This window comes from Zosterops lateralis, assembly GCF_965231275.1.
Source record: "Zosterops lateralis genome assembly, chromosome: 1".
NCBI lineage: Eukaryota > Metazoa > Chordata > Aves > Passeriformes > Zosteropidae > Zosterops > Zosterops lateralis.
This window is the reverse complement of record NC_139762.1, coordinates 99,905,577-99,928,010: the sequence shown is the minus strand read 5'-3', so window position 1 is coordinate 99,928,010 and position 22,434 is coordinate 99,905,577. Positions and strand designations below refer to the sequence as shown.

The window sequence follows — 22,434 nt, the reverse complement described above, 5'->3', positions numbered from 1 at the left end:
ACAAAAGTCAGATTTATAAATAAATCAGACTTGAAGGGGATGCTGTTTTCTGCAATCCTTTTAAGAGTCTGGAATAGCTCTGGACCACCTTATTTTATTTATTTATTTAAGCAAAATTGCAGCACTCTAGTGAATACACTCTGTATTTCAGGTGAAATGCATATGTTTCCTGTACCTAGGTATCCCTTTGTGGCAAGGGAAATGTCAGTATTAATAACTAATTTATCTAAATTTTTTATTTTCACTGACCATATTTTGGAAGAATCCCTTCAAGTTTCTTTTTTAGATGGGAATTTGACAAACAGATGGAACAAATTTCACAATAAGCACAACAACCACATCAGGTGGCGCAGCACATTTTACCTGACAAGTCAAAACTGTAAGACATGCTAAGTGGCCGTATTGCTGTAAAAAAAGAAACAAACACAACAGAAAAAGAAAACGATTCAGCTCTTAGAAAAGCAGAGAGATAACAAAAACAAAAGATTAACTCCACTTGAGACATTTTGGACTCTCTTGCTTAAATCCAAAATGTGTCAGACATACTACTGCTTCACTGTAGTAAAGCTCAAAGTCTGAAAACTACAGCAGCATAAACGGGACTTGCAAACAGAGCAATTATAGTACTAGTAAATTAAGACTTTGGAATTCAATAAACCAAATATCAAAACAAGAGACAAATATCTAAAAGAACTAATATTTTAAAATAAAATCACCATGAAAGAGAAACGGAAAAAAAGAAGGATGGGGGCGGGGGGAGGGGGAAGAGAGAGAGAGAGACAGAGAGACAGAGAGACAGAGAGAGAGGAGAGAAAAAGAGCTGGGAAAAAAAATCAAAAGCACAAAGCCACATTTCACACAAGTTTCAGTGACCTGAAATAAAGATATTTCTAATTTTTTTAAGCATAATCTCCAATGATTATAATTAAACTAATAAAGAGAGACACTCAAGCTAAGCTTGAGCAGTAGTTTCCTTGAAAAGGATGGAAAAAAAGGCCAAACGAAATCTGATTTGTGCTGATTCCTGTTCTGTTTAAAAACCTTAGGTGCACTTAGCCTTTAAAATGCATCCATAGTATTATTCTCTTCTTCCTGGGCCTCTGATGATTTTATTCTTAGATAAGAAAGTGGTCAGATGTTCTTAATTTCTGGAAAGACCTATCTACATTTCCAATTAAACAGTGTATTCAGGGAGCAGATCCTCAAAATATTCTTCAAATGAAAACAAAATTTCAGTGCACTAATCCAGATAAACAGGCCAAGCCCAGTGACAAAATGAGCAAAAATGAATCAAAATTGAAATCAGCTTATGTGTCTTACTTGACAGGTGTAAGCTGATAGAAAGGGCCTGTCAGACACACATACCACTGCCCTAAAAGATGTTTATAAAAAGGTTGTACCGGGACAAGTTTTACTCATGAGAATAATTTAAAATGGTGCATGCAGTAGGTGGCTGACTCAGAGCTAAATTGAGAGTCAGGGAATTTTTTCTGTATTCATTAACTAGAAATTATCCACAGATAATAGCTACAGAAACAGTCTCAAAATTTTGGTCCAAACTTAGCATAAAGGCACACACTTCTTAAAGCAGAAGGGTGCTTATCATCTGATGCTGAGACATTGATAAAAACAAAGTTTTCTCCAAACTCCATTAGCTTCACTTGCTTGAGTGACAAATCCATGCTTTTAATGAAAAGGACATGTACCTCAAGGCTGTGTTTGTCTCAATGACTTACACTGATGATTTGATGAGGTAATTTGAAAACTCACTCCAACTCCTCTGCTCAAACCTCTCCCTTTGTGAGCACAGTTCAACCACATTTCCAAAGAAGGTTCAGACTGAGACTGGCCAGGGTAGAGAAGATCTCACCTGTACCATGTGTTGTGCAGAGAGAGGGACAAAGCCTGTGGCTGCTGGGGAACACATGCCACAGGTACAGCCTCATCACAGAGGAGGAACTGCAAGAGTACAGCCCTCCCCTACCCCAACAGCCAAGTGTAATTGTGCTCTTGACTGCATAAACTAAGCAAAGAGGAGTAGCTCTGGGACATGTGAAACACACCTTATGCTCCTCAATACGTCACTGTAATGTGCTATTTTTTTTCTCCTTTTTAATAGCATCAAATAGTTCTGTCCAGATGGTGCAAGTGTCCCACATGGTGTTTCTGTTTAGATTTATAATCCTTAAACCTCATTACCTTACATGTTGTTACACTAAATTACATTCAGTGGTCATTTAAACTGTATGGCAGATCTATTTGTGCCATACTGAATGCCACTAACATTATTCTCTTCCCAAACTGCACAAGCACATTCTTTTTAAAAGGAACTTTAGGCATAACAATCATTCCAATTGTGAGAAAGAATGAAATGTAATATGTAAACATAAGGAAAATTATCTTAAAGGCCTTTGGTCTTTCTATTTCTTCATGCCAGCAGATAATATATACTTGGAAAAAAGCTTGCATGCATCCACATTTACACCTCCATTAAAGTGGCATTTAATCCAGCCAATTCACTGGACTTAAAAGGAACTACTCCAGTTCCAAAACCACAAAAATTTAATGCTTTAACAAAAAGGGAAGAATTAGTGGAAGACAGATATCCCTCATTGGAGGCAATGCCTTGAAATCAGTCCAGAAGTCCTAAGCAGTAGTGGTTCAAAATTTAAGTTTAGAAACTAACTGGGTTTGATGCCATTTTTATCAGGTAGACATTGTAAAGATTTATTAGATCAGGTTTGCTGCCCCTGAGACAACATGGTAGTTCACAGATGGAGAACACTAAAAACACTGAAACTGAATGTTTGAAAGAAAAGTAAGGAGTCATTCCACATTTCTACAAGCTTCCTACATTTGGAAGAAAGTCCAGGCCTGTGAGAAATGTTAATTGACACAGCAAACACAAACTAAATCCAAACCAGAAACTGGAAGGCCCAAAAAAACCAATCTTCAAAGTGTCGTTCTTTTACAAACGCACCCAAGCATTTCCCAAACTCCATCAAGCACTTCAAAAACAAGGCAACAAAGCAAGACTGATGAAATTGTTTTTCTCCAGAGACAATGAGTTGTCACAATCCACTTGAATCTGGACCAGTGCCTTTGGGTGCATGTGGCAAGCACAAATATCTTTCAAAAAGCAGTGACAGAGAGTACACATGTGGATTTTTTACAGTTTTCAGCCATAAGATTCCACATTTGCTCTTTAAAAATTCAGCTACTTCAGTTCTTCTGATACAGATATATAAATACATAAACTGCTCATAAAAGCAATCTAAGTCTGTAGGGCTGTATTTGTCTTGCTTTTGCCATCAGAACCACTGAATTAATGCAAACTGGTGACTGCTGCATTGCATAGCATTTGCATCATTTCCTAGTGGTTTGCTTAAAATGCACTGCAGAAATGAAATGCTTTGCAGTGCAAGTCTGAATTATTTTCCCATAAAAGGACCTACAAACACATTTTCCAGAACTTGGAAAAGGAAGCAAAGATTTAGATTCAAAATAAATGCAACAGATTCAGTAAACAAAATAAAAGCCAATTTTGAATTAAAATAAAGAAGCTGATGATGCTAACAACAGGAAACAAAGAGAATAAGTTAATTAAAAATCAACATATAAAGAATACTAGTCAAGGTATATTGCACCAGAGACAAGCAATACCTGTTCTCTTCACAGCAAATCTAAAATAAACTGTCATACGCAACAGGCAATACAATACTATTCCATTTATCTAATACACTAAAAACTCAAATGGAATCAAGCTGAACCATTCCATTTCATATTTTAAAATATAACTAAGCACAAAGATTGCACAGCCCTAGAAAAGCCTGTAGGTTATTTCTTTTTCTCAAGGAGTAATTTTCTCTTTGGTGACATCTGCACAGATGTGGCTAAAATTGCTGCTTCTTATGTGGGAAATTTTCTGTGGGTGCTGCAGGTAAAACCTGACCATGTGCTTACCCAGCCTGCTCCGCCTTATCTCATCAGGGGAGACTGGACGTAACTTCCTCTCTGCCTTGATCTCTTCCAGGATCCTTTCATGGAGGCTGCGGGGCCGTGGTGGGGTTGGTTTCAATTTCCTTGCCGAGGCCTGGGGATACACAGACAATCATATTTACATTAAAAATTGCATCCTTGAAAGTAGATTTCACACTTTTTTTGGAAAAAAATGTGGAATGCTGTGATATGATTTTACATACACTCAATTTCAAACCTCAACATAAATTAAAAGAGGATTTTGTGCATCATGGTGGCCTGGAGATAAAGGGCTACTGTAATAACAGCCATTAATTGCTATGTGCAACATATTACACACTGTTCTTCTAAGGGATCCTGTTCCATGTACAGAGGACAATATTTTTGAAAGCTCTGGCAGAAAACGTTGTGTCTACATATTTGCTGGAACCAAACATGCTTTAAGAAGCCACTATTTTGTTAGGAATGAAGCCCACTGGATTACATACAGGATTTAGTGGAGGTCGCGATCGGATGAAATCCAGGATTATTTCATGGGCACTCTTTTTTAATCGAGGTGGGATGTCACCGTTGACCTGGAAAGGAGAGAGTGAAATACATATTGCTGTGTTTCACATTTGTATTCATGCAGACGAGATCAACTGAAAACTCACAACAATCCTGACAGAGCTACAGTGTTCTGACACCTGCACCAGACACAAACCCCCACCAGTCCTGAGTGGAGCAACAATCCATATGCAGAGCACAGGCAAACAAAAAAGGTACTGAGCAGCTTTCCAGCTTTGCTGATGGCTGCAAAATAACTCCAACTGCAGCAGCTTTAAGCAGCAATATTTAGGATTTTGAAGTAATGAAATCAAACGTCAAGGCTGCAGTTGTGTCTATGGGAGATTACATTTCCTCACTGTAAATCATATATTCCCATAGAAGAGGGGGTGGGTGAGGGTTGTTTGCTTTTATTGTTTGGTTTTCCCCAGAGACACAGACATTTAGATGTAAGACCATATACAAGACATCACAGGGAAGAGTCATCAATTCACTCTAGGTACAGGATTTAAAGAAGGCAATGGAAATTTTCATATCGTATGAAGAATGTATAAATTGTAAGCTGAGAATAAATGTAAGGATTTGCTTTAAAAAACCACCTGTCAGGTTCAGTCTTCACAGAGCACGGTGCCCAAGCACATTGCCAGGGATAAGAGATCATATCATCCTATGTCTCACATATCCTTCTGCTACCTCCTCTTACTACACAGCAGCTGGCTATCAGCCCTGTCCTCCAATTTGACAGGAATTTCCATGGCACTGTACTGCTCAGAGCAAGTATTCCGTATTTCAGACTTCTTTTTTCTTTTCTAAGGGTGAGTTGCCTTTTTTTTTTTTTTTTTTTTTTTTCTCTTCTTTTTTTATTTTTGTGGGACCCTATTCATACAAACTCTGTAGCCAGAAAACCTATGTAAAGACACATCTGGTTTGGCAAATACCAAACCAGAAGGACTGCTGCCACCACAAAAAGAGGTTTAAATGTCCATAAGGTCATTTAAATGTCCATCTGAATATGATACCTAACTGAATTTCACCAATGCCATGCAGCTCCCATACAAGCTCTGCTCACCTCAGGCATGCCTTGTGTCCAGGCTGAGGCTGAGTGACAGCCTCCTGGAGAAGATTAATCCCTTTCCCTCTAAGAAATCAGATGCAGAGTCCCTCCTGGGAAGTGTTTAATCACCTTCCTGAGGACTCTTTCTGGAGATATCCTACCCCAGACACGGTCCAAACTCTATTTGTTCCACTCTCCTTATTTTCCTAAGAGTGAATTTCATGTTGCTTGGCAAAGAATACCAAGCTGCTAAACTCTGCAACATGCATCATCTTCTTAAAAATAGTGCAGAAAAAATTAAAATGGAAAAGGTTTATACTAAACCATGATTTGACATTTCCTGATGAGGAGAATGCTATTTTAAGGGGTGTGATTGATTTCTTCTGTTCAAAGACTGAGCAGTTTTTTGAGGCCAGCATGCCCTGGAAGATTGTTAATGAAATGAGAAGTCTCTCTTCCCCGAGCTACTGTTCATCAGATGTCAAAGTTGATAGCTGAAGTTGAGAATTATTACCATCAGAACAGCGTTTTGTAAACTGATAATCTCTGTTTGAGCCTTGGGGAACAACCCTCTGCATGACAATAGTCAATAAATAATACATGGCTCTGAGCCTTTCACCTCAGGGCACTCTAGGCCCTGACTTCATGCCACCAGGGTATAATTAGTATCAGTATTACCATCTGATTGGAAAAGGAGAAATGTAGGATTTGCTTAAGTGATTTTCCATAGGATACATGGGGAGCTGGTGGCCAAGCAAGTGGATGTTTTGCAGCCAACAAGGCAAGAGCAGGAGCATCAGTGGCAGAACCCACCTTCTCATACTTGGCACCCAAACAAGATACTGACATGAAAGACACTGAAGGGAAACTTCTATCCTCTCTGTTCACACCAGATTTATTTATTTACTCAAACTAACTCTCTCTGTACTGAGAAACTTCAAATGCATCCTTTACTTTTACTTAATTAAAATTCACGGCTCTTGATTAAAGTCTCAATCAGAGACATTGCACAGATGCAGCCATGATACACAGGCTGCAGGGGAAAAAAACACCAAGGAACAAGTTTATCTTTCTTCTTTTTTGCCTCCATATACCAGGCTGACCCCAACAACAAAACAGTGCTTGAAGAAATACCTCAAAACACTGTAAAACTACCCTAAGTCTTCATGTGTGTAAAGCAGCTTTTGTACAGCAGTATGCATTAAAACAGGCAGTGTGAAGAAAGCTTAACCAATTATTATAAAAAATCAAACATAAATGTAGAGATCTAAACAGCTAATGCACAGAAAAATTAGCATGTCCTCATCTACCAACAACCTGCTACCATCACATTATAATATATAAATATGGATTTGCAATTTAAAAAAAATAATGGCAAATGGTACTTAATTACCTTTGGCTGAAACTCAAAGCTTTAAAAATGGTGATCTCAAACAAGAAATACATTGCTGATAACTTTCACAGAAAATAACATCACCTAACATTGACACTCAATTATCTTAGCCATTTATTTGTTCAGCTATAAAGGTGTCAGCAATAAGTAGGAGAGTGTTATCTTTAAATAATAGTCAACAGGAAACTGATATTGTTTTGTACTATCTAGAAATTTTCATTTAAAAGAAAATTGCATGGACACTGAAACAGACAGAGGGGCCACACTACAACATTTTCAGAACAGCTCATGATAAAGTTCAGCGGTGAATTAAATTATTATAAGCAGCTATCTTTTTACCATCCTGCATTATGCAGACAGTACAGTGTTTTAGTTAACACAGTCGTTACACAGTATTTTGACACCCCCCCAGCAAGTTCAAGCAGCAATGTCCAAGAATGAAGTGCTCTGGTGTTTCCCATCATGAGGCACTGTATTCACACTGCTGGTCCTGCACATCTATTGCAGAAACAAGTTTATGATACCACATGGTAACCACAGTACTCACACAGAGTCCCTCCCCTGAATACCCCTAGAGCAGGATTAGGAACTGTAAAGCTCCCTGCTCTACCTGGAATGACTCCTACACTTCTGTAGAAACATGTGGTGAAGGTGTAAAATGAAAAGCACAGTTCCCCTGCTGAAAGCAACTCACCACAACCAAGTCAGACTTGTGTGTAAGGGAACAACAGACTCTACAATGTCCAGCTGGATAAAGTGGTCAAAATCCTTTGCACAGGAAAGCTGATATTCTCTATGTCCTGCTTGAAGTATACGAAATCATGCTTATGAGAATACTGTCTGTGCACAGCTGTTACTGCAATTAACCTAAGCACTCTAAGATGCTGAATACTGCAAAGAAGTAAATTAAAAAAAAAAACCAACCTAAACCAAAAAAACCCCCATGCCACAGGATTCTCAGCTTAGACATTCAAATTTCTGGATATTTTTGATAATAATGGCTTCAACCTGTATGTTTAAAGTCCCCTTCTGCAACATGGCCAGGCCCATACTACTGCATGACAGGTACTTGTGAGGAGCTCGAATATGAGGACAAGAGTGCTGTTACCTACAAAGAGTGCAACTGTTATGTAACATAATGCTGAGTTTGGATAGGGCATAAAAGTACCCGACAGGCAGGTATTGAGTAGGTGACACAAGAGATATCAGTTACTGTTCAACAAGCACAGCTCAGAAATACAGTGAACGGTGCATATCTAGGAGGGGGGTGGAGATGGGCAGAGCTACTTTTGAACCACTCTAAAATTAAAAACTGTAACTCAACACATACAAATAACAGAGAAAAATTAAGCCTGCAAGCATAATTTAATTCTTAAATTTCTCCATTTTGAGGTGTTGACTCTACCAATGACCACAGCTTTTAGCTTTTGTGGGAGTGGGTGCTCCATAGGTGAGGAAAGCCATTAAATCTCTCTAAGGTAGATACTTAAAGTTTATAAAATTCCAGAATGAAAGCTATCTTGCCTCCACAACAATTGCAGCAATGAGGACTCTTGCCTCAGGATAGAAAGATGACAAATCTGAAATTATTTTCAGAGGTACTAAAATAGAAATGCCAACGTCACTGAAACAAATGAAACCAGCTATTTACCAAAAGCCCAGAATTTGACATTTTACATCTTCAAAACATTTTGAACATTTGCACTACAACAATGGGTGAGAAGAGGAAGCTCCAGTTACTGCTGTCTGTTAGCACAACAGTCTGAAATGCTAAAATATGGCCTAACAGGAACATCTGTTCCTTCCTTAATTTCTACTCAAAACACTGAGCAGTCAGTGACAGATCAAGCTACTCTTTTAAACACAGCATCACATTAATAAAAAGAACAGTAAAGATTTCATGTTGCATTTCATTTACTATGTAATTTTTTTAATTACCTATTACTTTGAAAATTTACCTAATCTCTTGGTATGATTAGTAGGATACGTGTCCTCACAAGCTACCAAGTCTAAAACTACTACCCATAAATTTAAAGCAAAAATTACTTTTAATACAAATTTTGCTGAACATCCACTTTGAATGATAGAAAGAAACATAATCCATCTTTCCTAGACTGCCTTAAAATTCAGATTTGGGATCCTTGTCCTTTCCTCCTCAAAAGCCACAAGGGTTTCTGCTGATGGGATTCCATACAATCAGCATCAACCTGTGACAGTCACTTAGAAGATGCTGTAGCTATGCAATCTAACTAAACCTGTAATTCTGTGTGAATCCTTCAGGTTCCACACATTCCATGTCAAGCTGCACCCTTATTATTGAACATGCTTTGCAAAATCTTCAAGCAGACCCTGCAGCAGAATGCAAGCTACTGAGTTTAAGGTTTCCAGTAAGGAAGAAGTGATTTTTCTAACACAGTGTCATCAGCAGTTGTCAGACCAAGCCAGCAATTGCATCACAGACAGCACTACAGGTACTGTACCTGCAGCTGATTGCCATCATATTTATTCCCAGAGTTCACTTTGGACAATCTATCTAGAAGACAAGACAGCAGGCCAAAAATAGATGCTTCCAGGGATTTTGCACAGAGCCAGAGTCGGGATAAGCAGAGCAGCAGCTGTGCCCCCAAGATGTACCACATAATGAAGGAAATCTCTTCTGAAGAGGCAGAAGCTTGCTTAGCAGCAGATGAATTAAAAGCTAGTCTGACAAAAGCAAAATTAGATGACCCAGGGGTTCCCATTCAAACAGAACTACTCTTCCGATTGCATACAGTAATTGAGGTCCTGAGGGTACTGGTTCTCTTCTGCAGAGGGTAGTAGGGACACTTAGCACAGTTCTCTGAATTGTTAGAGGAAAGACAGAAAACATTACCTGAGTATGTATTCTACCCTATTGATTTAACATTTAAGCAACATCTGCCACAGAAAATAAATACAATTGGATAGTCTAAATCCAGATCTTGACTAGGAAAGTATTTTCAACTCAAGCATAAAAAGCATTTATGCCTCTCTTTGTGCCTCTCTCATCTGTCTCCCTCACCCCCCACCCTCCCCTCAGATTTTTTTTTGGTGGAATCACAGCTCTCTCACTGTGTGAAGATTTGTCAGAAAAGTAAATGCATCTGAATACTGAATATTCTAAGACTATGCTTCCATTTTAACTAATGGCAGGTGAAGATAAGTAAGTGTAAGGAATAAATATTGATATTTATGAAATACATGCCTCTGACAAAGGGATTTACCATGTCCTACTAGGGATAAGACACCCTTTAGATCAGTTGCTAGATGATCAGGAAGAACATGGAAAAACTAAAACCCAAAAGGACAGAAAAACAAGGAGACACCAGTAAATATCAAATGGGTTCTGATAAAAAGAGTGCCTCATGTCAATTCTACAAGCACCTTTATGAGGATCTAGAGGGAGGAGACCCATGAACATTGTCCAGTTTGCTGTGGCATATTGTCTTGACTTGAAAGCAACAAGAGACCAGCTAAAAACAAGTGAGCTAGAAGTGAACTTCTATGAATGGAAGATTTAATTTATTTTTTTACAGAGACTATTCATTCAAAATTCATAACAGATCACAGTCATGTATGTTTTCAAACACTGTGATACAGGCAGTTTACAACCATTGTAGGTTTTCCTTTCCCATCACAGTATCATTTGTCCACTTTACATTCTGGAACTCCAAAAACTATGTTGAAGCTCAAGATAGATGGACTCTCCAATAAGAAAAGTCTAAAACAATCTCTCAGTGGATAGCATGACAGGACTTTTGAGATGACTCTTAAAGTTATCACAAACCTAACACAATTGATTTGTTCAAGCTTATGATAGGTAGGCATGTCTTTCAGAATTTTAAATGCCTGCCATATGGAAAACAAAGTACACTACATGTATTGGTCTCATGTTCTCTCCCTCAATGCTCTGCACTATGATGCCATATAAACCCTATGAACATTAGTATCTATATGAAATAATAATTTCAAGATTCTCAGAAGAAAAAAAAGACAAAAAGAAGATAAAAACCCGAAAATAACATTCCAGATTTGACAAACTCCAGGGATTCTCTTGACTTACCATGACCTTCCTTAAGGTATAGCGTTTGGATCTAATATCATCCATCAGCATCTCATAGGGTGTGAGCTGATATTCTATGGGGAGGGGGTTGTACTGGCGCTCTTGAACTTTCTTAAGTTTAACACCATTCCGTAAATCTCTCATCACCTGCACCCAAAAACGGGCCTGAAGACAAAAGAGACAGAAATTTCACATCATACCTTACCCTTGAGTACCACCTCACATCAAATCAAAGTTTCCTTCCAGGACACCACCAAATATTTACAGCTGTACTATTTTATTTTTAACACATCAACCAAATCCCATTTTGTTTTATATAAGCTTATTTTTAACACTCATGAACATAACAAAACTTCGTTGCAACTCAGCAGGACTGCAGGGTCCCACCTAAAGTATGGGAAGAGAACCTGAAATTCTCATACCTTACATCTAAATTCCCATTTCAAGTATACTGCAAGCACATAACCCAAATTTTTAGACTTTCAGCTAATATTATGTGAATTAAAACAGTGATTGAATCTGAAGCTTTGTTACCCAGGACTCTCCTGTAAGATTTCCCCAAAAGTTGTTCCTCATATAGAAATTTTGGAATGGACTCCAAGTCCTAAGATCTTGCAATAGAAAAACTCAACTTCTTTTGCTCTGCCTGTAAGAGCGCCACATATTAACACCTCCCTCTCATTTTCTGTGAAGCAAGAACAGGTGGTGGATAGAAGATTGGGAAATTAAAATCGAGTACTTTTTAAAAGTCTAGTAATATTCCTCTATGAACTGGCAAGAACAGTATCTAGAAAAAAAACCGAAGTTTCTTCCTGCTTAAGAGTTTCCCTGCAGCCTTTTTCTTTCATCCCTGGAGAAATTCAGCTGGTGCCTCTGTCTACTGCCTGACTGCCCCTCTGAAGGACAATCATCATGGTACCTGTCTAAATGTCCAGTCTTTGAACTGCAAAAGCTTCTCCATGAAAACAGCCTAAGGAAAAATATATTACTTGGATACTTGTATTGTTTCATCTGTCTGCAAAGGAAAGTTGAGACTTCATTAAGTTCTAACTTGTAGTGGGTTACTATTAATTCCTATATTTAAAAAAACCCCAAACAACCAGAGACTGATTTGAACACTGCATCATAGAATGGTTTGGGTAGAAAATACCTTAAAGCTCATCTAGTTCCAACCCCTCTGCACTGGGCAGGGACACCTTTCACTAGAATGGGTTGCTGATACCTGTTCCTGTGCCTCACCACTCTCATTGTAAAGACTTTTTCCTAATATCTAATCTAAATCCCTTTCAGTTTAATGCCATTCCATCTTGTCCTGTTACTAAATATCCTCATAAAAAGTCTCTCTCCAGCTCCCTCGGAGGTTTCCTTTAGGTATTTGAAGGCTGCTCTAAGGTCTCCCTGGAGCCTTCTCTTCTCTGGGCTGCACAACCCCAGCTCTATCAGCCTGTTTCCATAGGAGAGATGCTTCAGCCCTCTCAGCATCTTTTTGGCCTCCTCTGGACTCAATCCAACAGGTCCACATCCTTCTTATGTTGGCAGCTACACAGCTGGCCATTATTTCAGGTGGGGTCTCATGAGGCAGAGGTAATAATGCCTTAGTTAAGCTCTGTAAAGAAAAATAAACTACCAGTACTGATGCTGAATTACTATTCCACTGTTGTCTTACCCAGTCAGCATTTTTCAGTTCATCGAGATCTGTGCTGGATTCATCACTTGCCTCTTTGTCCATCTCCTGAATCTTCTTCAGGTTCTGCCAATGAAAAGGAAATGAGTCAATAAATGAACAGTGGCATTAACTCTCAAGTAAAACTGAAGCTTAATTTTTAATCTGTTGTATCATGTTGTTTGGGTATTTTACTGAATGTTTTATGACTTCATTAGCAATACTGTAAAAGTAACTTGAAACACCATATTTCTCTTCCTTGGAAAGTTAACCTTAAATGCTGGGAACAAATGTTAAGTTTTGAGTATGAAAGTACTTCAGATAATAGCATGCTGGAGGAAAAATTACACATTAAAATGTTTCTATTCCTAAATTTTTATATGCACAGAAAAAACCCTTAACCACCTATCAGGTCTATTAAGCTGCAACACAGAAAATATTACCGGCTTGATAAGGATCCACTAATATCAAAATTAAGGCTTGTTGAATTCAAGGCAGCTCGTTTTTGTAGAAGGAGAAATAAACTATGGGAAATAAACTATGAGAAACATTGAATAGTGACAGAATTGCATATATATATTGCAATTAATTAGTCTGGATAACATGGGTATAGATTCTGAAATAGCAATAATAAAATCATGTGAAGAAGAGAAATATTCTTTCAAAGATGAAAACTGCTATTTATGAACAAGATCAGATCATGCAAATATGGAAAAGATGGTATGCAAAGGGGCAAAAAAAAGGGCTTCCATACCAACAACAATATGAAAACCAGTTAAAAGATACAGCAGACCAAAGAACAGGCAAGCTTGAACACAGAAGGCTGTGGCTCTACACAAATTTTCTTATACACATCAACACCTGTATGTTCAAAAGGTGCTTTTTTTGTTTACTTCTGTATTGAAATGTTTTGGAATCAGCAGTACAAGCAATTCCTCAGTAATCTACTTTTACAGAGAATTTCCTAGGAAATCTTTAACAATGTTTAATTTGATCTATTTTCTAAATACTCAGTAATACATCTGAAATGGATATTTAAGTCCTCTGCTAACAACTTTTTTATTTTTTTGAGACTAAAGCAACAGGTCAGAGATCTGACAGATGTAGCTATCGAAAATATTTCTATATTTTAAGCACTTAAGTTCTTCTTTTAATGGAACTGAACCATTAGTCTCAATTAGGCTTCTCAGCTTTCCAGAAAAAATAAAAATAAGCATTCTTTTTAAAACGTTTTTTTTCCTGGAAGCAGTTCCTAAACTGCCAACATTTCAGTGTGAGAAATGGAAGCCCTGGAAAAGTGCTTAACTTGCAGATTGAACAGTGCAAGCATCTACCAAACCTGGCTGCAGAGATAGGACATGTGAGTCAGCTACCACAGAGGTTTTGGAAAGAGACCAGATGGATTCTTTGTCATCTTATTTATGTAAGTAACACAATTGCTTTAGTATCAAAGAAGAAACAGTACAACTGCCCTATCAAAATAAAATACATGATTTACAAGAAGACTCCAAAAAAGCATAAATCACCCACACTAACAAAAGTAGATACATCATGGGACAATGTGGGAACGTTTTGGCATGACTTGCAGCATCACAACAGGATACCCAACTGGGAAAGAATGTCTTTATAGAAACTTCTGTTGGTCCTGGCACTGCGGTCAGTCTGACACTTACAGGCAATTGCCCTTTCCCAGGGAAAAATGAGAAGCAAGGGTAACATAAAGGCCTTGCTTATGTGTAGTCTGCTATCCAGGGTTTCTTTTCTGTATCATACAGTTGGAGACATCATTTCAAATATAGTACCTATGAACTGTAAATTACTTTCTTTCTCGCAAACTGCTAACATCTACTGGTAAACCACGAAATATAACATCTGATACTTTTTCCTTTATATCTTTGTAATCAAAAAGATAACTTCAGTTAATGGGCTCACAACTGTCAGATCTGCTCCTCCTTCCCATACTGGAAGGTACACTTTAATTTTTTATAAAATAAACATGTTCCAGCTGCTTAATCTATACTTCAGCTATTCAACAAGACTGGTGACAATCACCCATCTCAGCAACTGTGCTCCCTACCATACAGTTCATGGGGCTGGTTTATGCCCAAAGGCTGATGCTGTTGACTGACATAAATATTTCATGAAGCTAGAAGAGATTACAATCTGTTTTTCGTAACAGCAGAAAATAAGATGTGGGAAAAAAAAACACCCTGAGCAGCTGAAAGATACTCCAAATAAGGCCACCATCTAATTATTTTCTCTGGAACATAGCTAGAGGGGCAGTTCCTACCCAAGAAAGCACAGGTGTAAGTGATGCTGGCTACCATGCACCAGACAGCTGCAGGAGCCAAACCTGCCAGCCAAGAGATGAAGTGTCTCCAAGTGCAGTTTTATGATACAAATGAGCTGGTACAAGCACAGGCTACTGCCAAAGCCGGGCTTCTTTAACTCCCCATCCTGTGTTGGGTGCTTAACTGCAGTCCTGGCACCACAGACACCCACTTTGGAGGGATAGTTCATTCCCTTCCCTGGCACCTGGCTCTGGCACTTAAATGCAGCTCACCATGCAGTTAGAAGAGAAGAGTAGAAGATAAAGGAATTTCCATCATTATGGAACTAACAAAGCTTTGGAAGAAACCAGCAAGTGTTCTATGCTTGCAGGAAGTGTTAAGGAAGGCTTCTTTAGCTCTTCTACACCTGTCAGGTCCTGCTTGGGAAGGAATAAATTCACTGTGACAAATGATTATGTTTAGACTTGTAGACTAAATGGAACATTAGGGTTTCCCTCCAGCATCTCTAGCCAGCATCAGTGGGTTTCTGCCTCTGTTGCAATCATAAATTATAGAAACCAACACATTTAAAATACAATATACCCTTTGTCAGAATTCAACTGTGTTCCAAAACCTCCAAGTAACCTCAGCTGCTGCTGCTGTAGCCACTTGCACTTACCCTTGGGACAATGGCTTAAGAAAAGCTATTGCAGTATAATAAATACATGGACTAAATGGATTTCCATTTCAGGAAGCAGAAAAAATCTTAAAAGGGTTTTTCTAAATGACCCCAGAACCTCAGACTGACACCACAGACCCAATTCACCTATTACAGCCTGGACATTCATGTAGGCAATAAGGATTGGATGTGTAAGAAATTTCTGTTTCAAGAGCTCTGGCCTTTTTTTTAAACCTTTTGCAGCATTTGGCCATTTTTTTTAGAAGACTGCATTTTGTGACAAAAGCTAGTAATAAAAATATCAAATGTCTTCAAACCTCTTTCTGTACTATTAAAAGCAGGCACTTGATTTGCTGCTGCTGCGTGGCCCACATTTGAGATGTGCTCAGTGACAGATGGGAGTTTATGTAAGACTCTTCTCAGCACAGTGTCAAAGACTCTCTTCCATAAAATGCTTTCTAAAACACAATGCTTTAATGAATGTGGTATTCTAGGGAATCCAGACCTGGACTTTGCCTTTCACCAATTGCAGAGCACAGCCCACTGTAGTTCCCAGTTTATACTCTTAATTAGGAGTCACTTGCTCACTGATTAAATTGATTCTTATACTGCTACCTGTGAACCTAGTAAAACATTCTTGCCCATTTAGGCTCAATTTAAAAATACACAGCATGCACATATGGGAAAAACTTTTTTATACCTTCAGCTATTCAACATGGGTTTAAATTCCAAGGGCTTAGGCAGCAGCATTACTCTAGGTCTTTGAAAGGACCCAAAACCCATTTAATTCAAACTGGGAATAGGATCAGTTAAACCAGTTCCTGAAAACCTCAAGCTGATATCCAAGTTCATGGACAGATGCTCAGCCCTGGAGAGGGCAATAGTCAGCATGCTGCTCAACATAATTGTGCAAGAGGCAAAAATAACCCAAACCAAGGGCACATAACACTGATTGAGTGACAGTGTCAGCACCATTTAAGAAAATGAAACCAAACTCTCCCCTGCCCAACACAAACCAGCAGCATTTTCCCTTATTAAAGGTCCAAAGTTGAGGGATCAAACTGATCATGATGGAGCTGCAAGCCTGACAACAACACAGCTGCAAAAAGTGGAGTCACTGGAGACTTGGAAGTGTAGGCAAAAGTGAAGTTATGAGCTGAAAAGTTTGTGAATTAATTCATTTCTCCAGCTGTGCTCACTGAAAGTTCAAGCAGCAGAGTATTTGACAACATTTACAGTCACAAGACTTTTGAGAGTAACTGGGCTAATGACTCTATTTCCAAAATAAGTTAGCCATTAACATTATTTAGGTACCTATTAACTACCTCCATTATCATATTTTGTACAAATAAGACAGCAGTATAGCCACCTGACTTATTAGCTCTTTTCCAACTGAATTTTTGTATGAAACTGAAACAAGGGAAAAAAGAAACAATTTCATTTCTATGAATGTACTTAATACGAATTTGTATGTTTACATTTCATACAGATTGGATTGAAGTATATCCAGGCAGACTGAAAGAATTATACTTTTACATCAGAAAGGAGAGAAATGAAAAGCAACATGTACTAAAAAAACAGTACAAAGATAACAGATTGGGAGCTTTTCTGTGTTCTACCAAAAGCCTAATTACAAGGCACACCGTGGATAATGAAATTATGGATGAGTTTTTGATGAGCATGGATTTTCACTGCAATTAGAGATGTAGGCAATTATAAAAATATACAAAGTCTTAATTAGTTTTGGAAGGAATATTAATTTTGATGCTCTAGGGTGTACATCAATCTCTAAAACCTTTTGAGATACAAGTCAAACCTACTACAACAGTTCTGCCTACTGGACCCTTATCTCATATTTTGGCCAGCATCACGTGGTGTTTTTTAGCACCACCTGTGCCAGTTGAGGAGTTCATAACCCACAGGTCTGCATCCTACAGGCCAGCATCACCTTTCTTGGTACCACCCACAGAGTCATCAACTGTTTGAGAGTGGAAGAGACCTCTGCAAGTCAGCTGGTCCAACCCTCCTGCTAAAGCAGGGCCACCACGAGCCAGCTGTCCAGGATCATGTCCAGGCAGCTTCTGAATATCTCCAAGGACAGAGAATCCACAGCCTTCCCAGAAAACCTGTGTCAGTGCTCAGTCACCTACACAGTAAAAATAGTATTTCTGGCTGTTCGGAGGAGCCTCCTGAGTTTTAGTTTATGTCCACTGCCTCCCATCCTGTCACTGGGCACCATTGAAAAGAGCCTGATGCTGTCCTCTTTGCACTCCCCTCTCAGGTATTCAGAGACATTGATGAGATCCCCCCAAGCCTTCTCATCTCCAGACTGAACAGCTCTCGGTCTCTCTGCCTTTCCTCGCAGGAGAGATGTCCCAGTTCTTCATCATCATCCTGGCCCTTCTCTGGACTCTCTCCATTACATCAATGTCTCTCCTGTACTGGGGAGCCCAGAACTGGACCCAGCACTCCAGAGCTGAGCAATGTTTCTGCTGGCACCATTTTTCCTAATGCAGCCTGGGACACCACTGGCGTTCTCTGTAGCAAGGGCACATTGCTGGCTCACTCAGCCATGAAGTGCACGTGGAACATTAACTCCAGGAGAAGGCAAGACCAGGCAGTAACAGGGAGCCAGAGGAGGACTAGGGCAGATATCCCTTCAAAAAAGCAGGTTCACAATGTGGATACAGCCCTGGTGAATCCCCTGTCTGAGCCACAGCACCAATTTTGCATTCCTTTGCTCGCATAGTGTCTGTCTCTCTCAGTCACACTCAATGCCATTTCTGAGCAATATGTGTGACCTTTTCAGATACTTCACAGCAGGAACATTTGCTTTATCTCATGGACAACACTTATTTGTGCCTACAGTTCTGTCTATGGCCAGGTGCCACCAAAGATTATGTCAATGACTTTTGGACAACCCTGAAAAGTTCAATCTTTTCTTTTACGTGGGTCAATTTTCAGCAGATATTCAAACTACCTTGCCCCCCCCGCCCCAGATATGTGTGCATTTCCTTCACCACGCGGACCATTTTCCCCAAAAGACTATTTTAAAAAAAAATCCATTTCTATGGGATTTTTTTACTGCAATTTTGAAAGCTCGCTTCTTGACATGGAAAACAAGCTGTACTCCATCTTTATTATCAGCTGTAAAAGCTTAAACACCAGGTCACAAGAGTTAGGAGATCTTGGCCCATCAGAAGACCACTCCTGGATAGCAGCAGATGGTACCCAGGGTGTGTCTGCAGCAAGGGCACCTTTCACAGACCCTGAGCAGCATGCAGGTGCTGCCAGCAAGCTGAAAAACACTCCAGTAAACTTGCTAAAAAACCTTCACCACGCAAAAAGAAAATTTTTAGTTTACTTTTTTAAAGTATTGCAACAGAGCTACCACATCTTTCTCAACTCTGTCCATCCTGTGCATCCACTACATGAAACATTTCACACTTTTCTAGAATGGATGTACCATCTCCCTGTCTGCAAGTCAACTTTACTGCTGACCTTTCATACACAGGGAATCAGACTGGAAATAATCATACGGCATCAATTATGTGACAAACTGCCTTAAACATTCTATTTGACATCCATTGAGATGATCTCAACAGCTCACTCATCACTTCATCATTTCTGATAATACGCTCACCCAAAGTCATGCCAGTACAGCCCTTTGTGAATCTACACTCCATTTGTTATACGACAGATGATGACTGGGGAACACGTGGCTCCTCAGTACCTATACTGGTATAAAAACATATTACAGCCTATAGACCTGTCTCTCCTACCTACCAATCTATCTCTCTTGAAATCCTAGACTTTCAAAGCCCTGCTACGTTTTTATAGGGTCAAATTGAAAACAGCATCACAGCAATATCTTTCCCTGACTCTTTCACTGTTTATTTCCCATCTAAACCTGTTCTAGGCTGCAGTATAATATAGGTCAGATTTTGTTCACTCCAAGCAAGTGGATTTTTACAGATAAAAATTCTCCCTCTTCCACTACAGTGAAGCTGCCTATTTAAGCATTTACTGACCAAAAAACATGAACCTCATATACCTGGGAAAGATACCCAGATGCCACTCAGTTGCCCTAGAAGGAATCCAAGTAATTTCAAAGTAATTTTTAGCCACAGGAAAGTTACTTTAAATAATTTCAGAGGTGTTTTTTGGTGTTTTTAATTTCATTTTGATCACAACTGCATCTAGGTCTGAGGGAATCTAAAGGAAGATCTCCAAATTAGGCTGTTATTTTTTGAAACAAACTAACAATTTAAAATTCCTGGCATCTTTAGTATCAAACCCACAATATTACACAGTATAGTTGTTTTTTTAATTGGAACTGATGTATGTAATTTGGTCCTTTCTCCCAATTCTCTGCCAAAGCAATCACCACAAATGCATAACAACAAAATTTCCTTACTGAAGTATTCGGTGTTTATCTCCTTTGTACCCATTAGTTATAAGACAACAACAAAAAGAAAAGAAAAAAGGAATTTACTAGAAATGTACTTAACTGTACACTTCATGACTTAAGATTCTGCTATGTATTTTCAAGACAGAAGAGCATGTAAACAATAGCACAGCTTTTACTGGCACAAACCTAATGCGATCATATGATCCCTGCTTGCCTCAAGTATAAACTATAAAAGTCATTTTAAAATGGTGCAACAAGACTTACAGCATTTCACCTCACATTTTCTTCATACCTATTTTTTATTTTGTACACTGTATTATTTTCAAAATTAAATGCCTTCCAAGTCTATAGTTGGATAAAAGCTATGAGCAAGGACCAAGCACATCATAAATCCAAAGTATTCAGATTCCAAAAGATGCTTCAAAGATAATTTTCTTGGTAATTTCTTACATGCCTACTGAGGGACTGATCTAGAGTAAAATGAAATCAAAAGGTCAAAATTCTGGCCCAGGTTAGGTGCAGCAATAAAAGTTTTACTGATTCAGTAGGGCCAAAATTCCATCCACAAGGATTACTTCCTTTGACCTAAATGTGCTTTGAATCAATGCCTAATAGTCTGTGAGAGGCAAATGGTTTCTTTCATTTGGGATTAACTCATAGTATTCTCTATGGTGTGATCAGATGTTGTTGGGTTTTTATGCCCAATGATAAAGTGATTAAATAATTTGCAAATTCAAAATGCCTTTCCACTTTTTAAAATAATTTTAAAATATTATTGTTAAGACATTATTTTAAATGGTTATAGTCCACAATATTTTATTTTGACATTGACAACAGAGATGCCCTATTACTGCTCACTGTGGCCAAGATGTTTGAGAACTGTTGGAGACATAATTCCTCTCTGAGCAGAAAGAAAAACTCTGAAGGGCATCATCTTTGAGCCTTAACATGGACTTTGCAACAGCTGTTGAGTGAGGTGTTTCCAGCACAGGTCCCTCAGTTAATATATCCAGTAGGTAAAAGCCAAGATGTGAAATTAATGATGTCAAGGTTTGGGAGACAGCTTTGGCTTGGAGACCTTGTATCCTGCCTGCTCCCTGTACCAGGGGCATTGGATCCAGATGTCCCATAACACAGGCACTTCAGAAAACAAGAGACTCTTTAGCCATGCTGACATTGTCAAAATTATCCTTGTATAACACTGCTTCAGTTTAAAAATTACTTTCAGTTTGAATAGGACTGGAGAAGAAGCGGAGATTAAATGTGGCCCTGTGCAGGAGAAAAACATCTCAGAAGGATTCTCCCTCTTGGATGATGCACCTCACTCAGGAAGGCAAGAGCAGCAGCCCCTTATGGCTCTGGTTTGCATCTTCCACTGTCAGCGTGATAAAAACTCTTTTGTGCTGCTGAGGTTCATCTTACCCTTTAATGAGCTGATTCAGTGCATTAACCTGACAAGGAGTAACTCCTTTATTTTTTGTTTTGCTTGATATTTATTGCATTTGTTCCCTAGAACCAGAAGAAGGAAAACAGTGGGAGTACGTGTGCGTGGGTGGAACAGCTCTGTCTCTTTCAGCAGCAAAATTTTTTAGGTCAGCCTGTAAAATCTTATCCTGCTTTTCAAAGGTACTGTAGATCTTGACTTACAAAAGAAAAGGAAATCCTTCAGGGATTTATTAAGAAAAAAAAACTTATGAAAGCATTGCTACTTGACAAGTTTTCTTTGCTGAAGAAACCAGCTTTGAGAAATGATTTTCCCTTCCTGCCCTTCCCCTCACCCACCAGTTTTCCAGTGTTACCAGGACCCAGATTGCTTTAATACAACTGTTCACAGGGCCACTCTACAGGCCAGATCACTGAAACCATCTGCAGTAAATATCATCCTTAAAATCACTCTTCAGCCAGACCCATTAATTGCAATGGTTCACAGGATGGCCCTTCAGCCAGCAGTAACAGCCAAACAGGCAGTGAACATAAGTATTGTGACCTGAAGGGGAAAATTTTTCTATTTTTAAAGTTGGCTTTGCTGTGAAACCAATGTGACAGACAACAAACCAAACAGACAGCAAAAGGTAAGAGAAGCTGCTGACTGGGGACAAAATACAAGCAAAAAGAATCTCAGACAATTCTCAGCAAAGAGAATTCCCTCATGAGAAGGAGCTGAGAAAGAAAAGGCAAAGCTCTGACACTTCATAACATCCCTAAAATACCAGAGAAGACTTTAGACTCAAATGCATTGCACAGGCACATGCAGGAATGGGTACACATATGCAATGTGTTACCCTCCAAGAAAATCCTCTGTTTTACTCCCAAATAGACTAGTCACAATTAATAAGAAATTCTGAGGGATGTAAAAGGC

At 38.8% G+C, this 22,434-nt stretch overlaps 1 protein-coding gene across 4 annotated transcripts in view; it reads right to left on the bottom strand.

Annotated features, from left to right (window-relative positions):
• SPIRE1 (spire type actin nucleation factor 1) overlaps window positions 1-22,434 on the bottom strand; it is a 130,788-nt gene that overhangs the window by 24,867 nt on the left and 83,487 nt on the right. For all 4 annotated transcript variants that reach the window (XM_083874747.1, XM_083874749.1, XM_083874746.1 and 1 more), the window contains exons 5-8: window positions 12,719-12,802; window positions 11,053-11,217; window positions 4,467-4,553; window positions 3,964-4,093 (exon numbers count right to left, since the gene is read on the bottom strand). In XM_083874747.1, coding sequence (XP_083730873.1) covers window positions 3,964-4,093; window positions 4,467-4,553; window positions 11,053-11,217; window positions 12,719-12,802 — 466 coding nt within the window. The remainder of the gene's footprint in view (window positions 1-3,963; window positions 4,094-4,466; window positions 4,554-11,052; window positions 11,218-12,718; window positions 12,803-22,434) is intronic.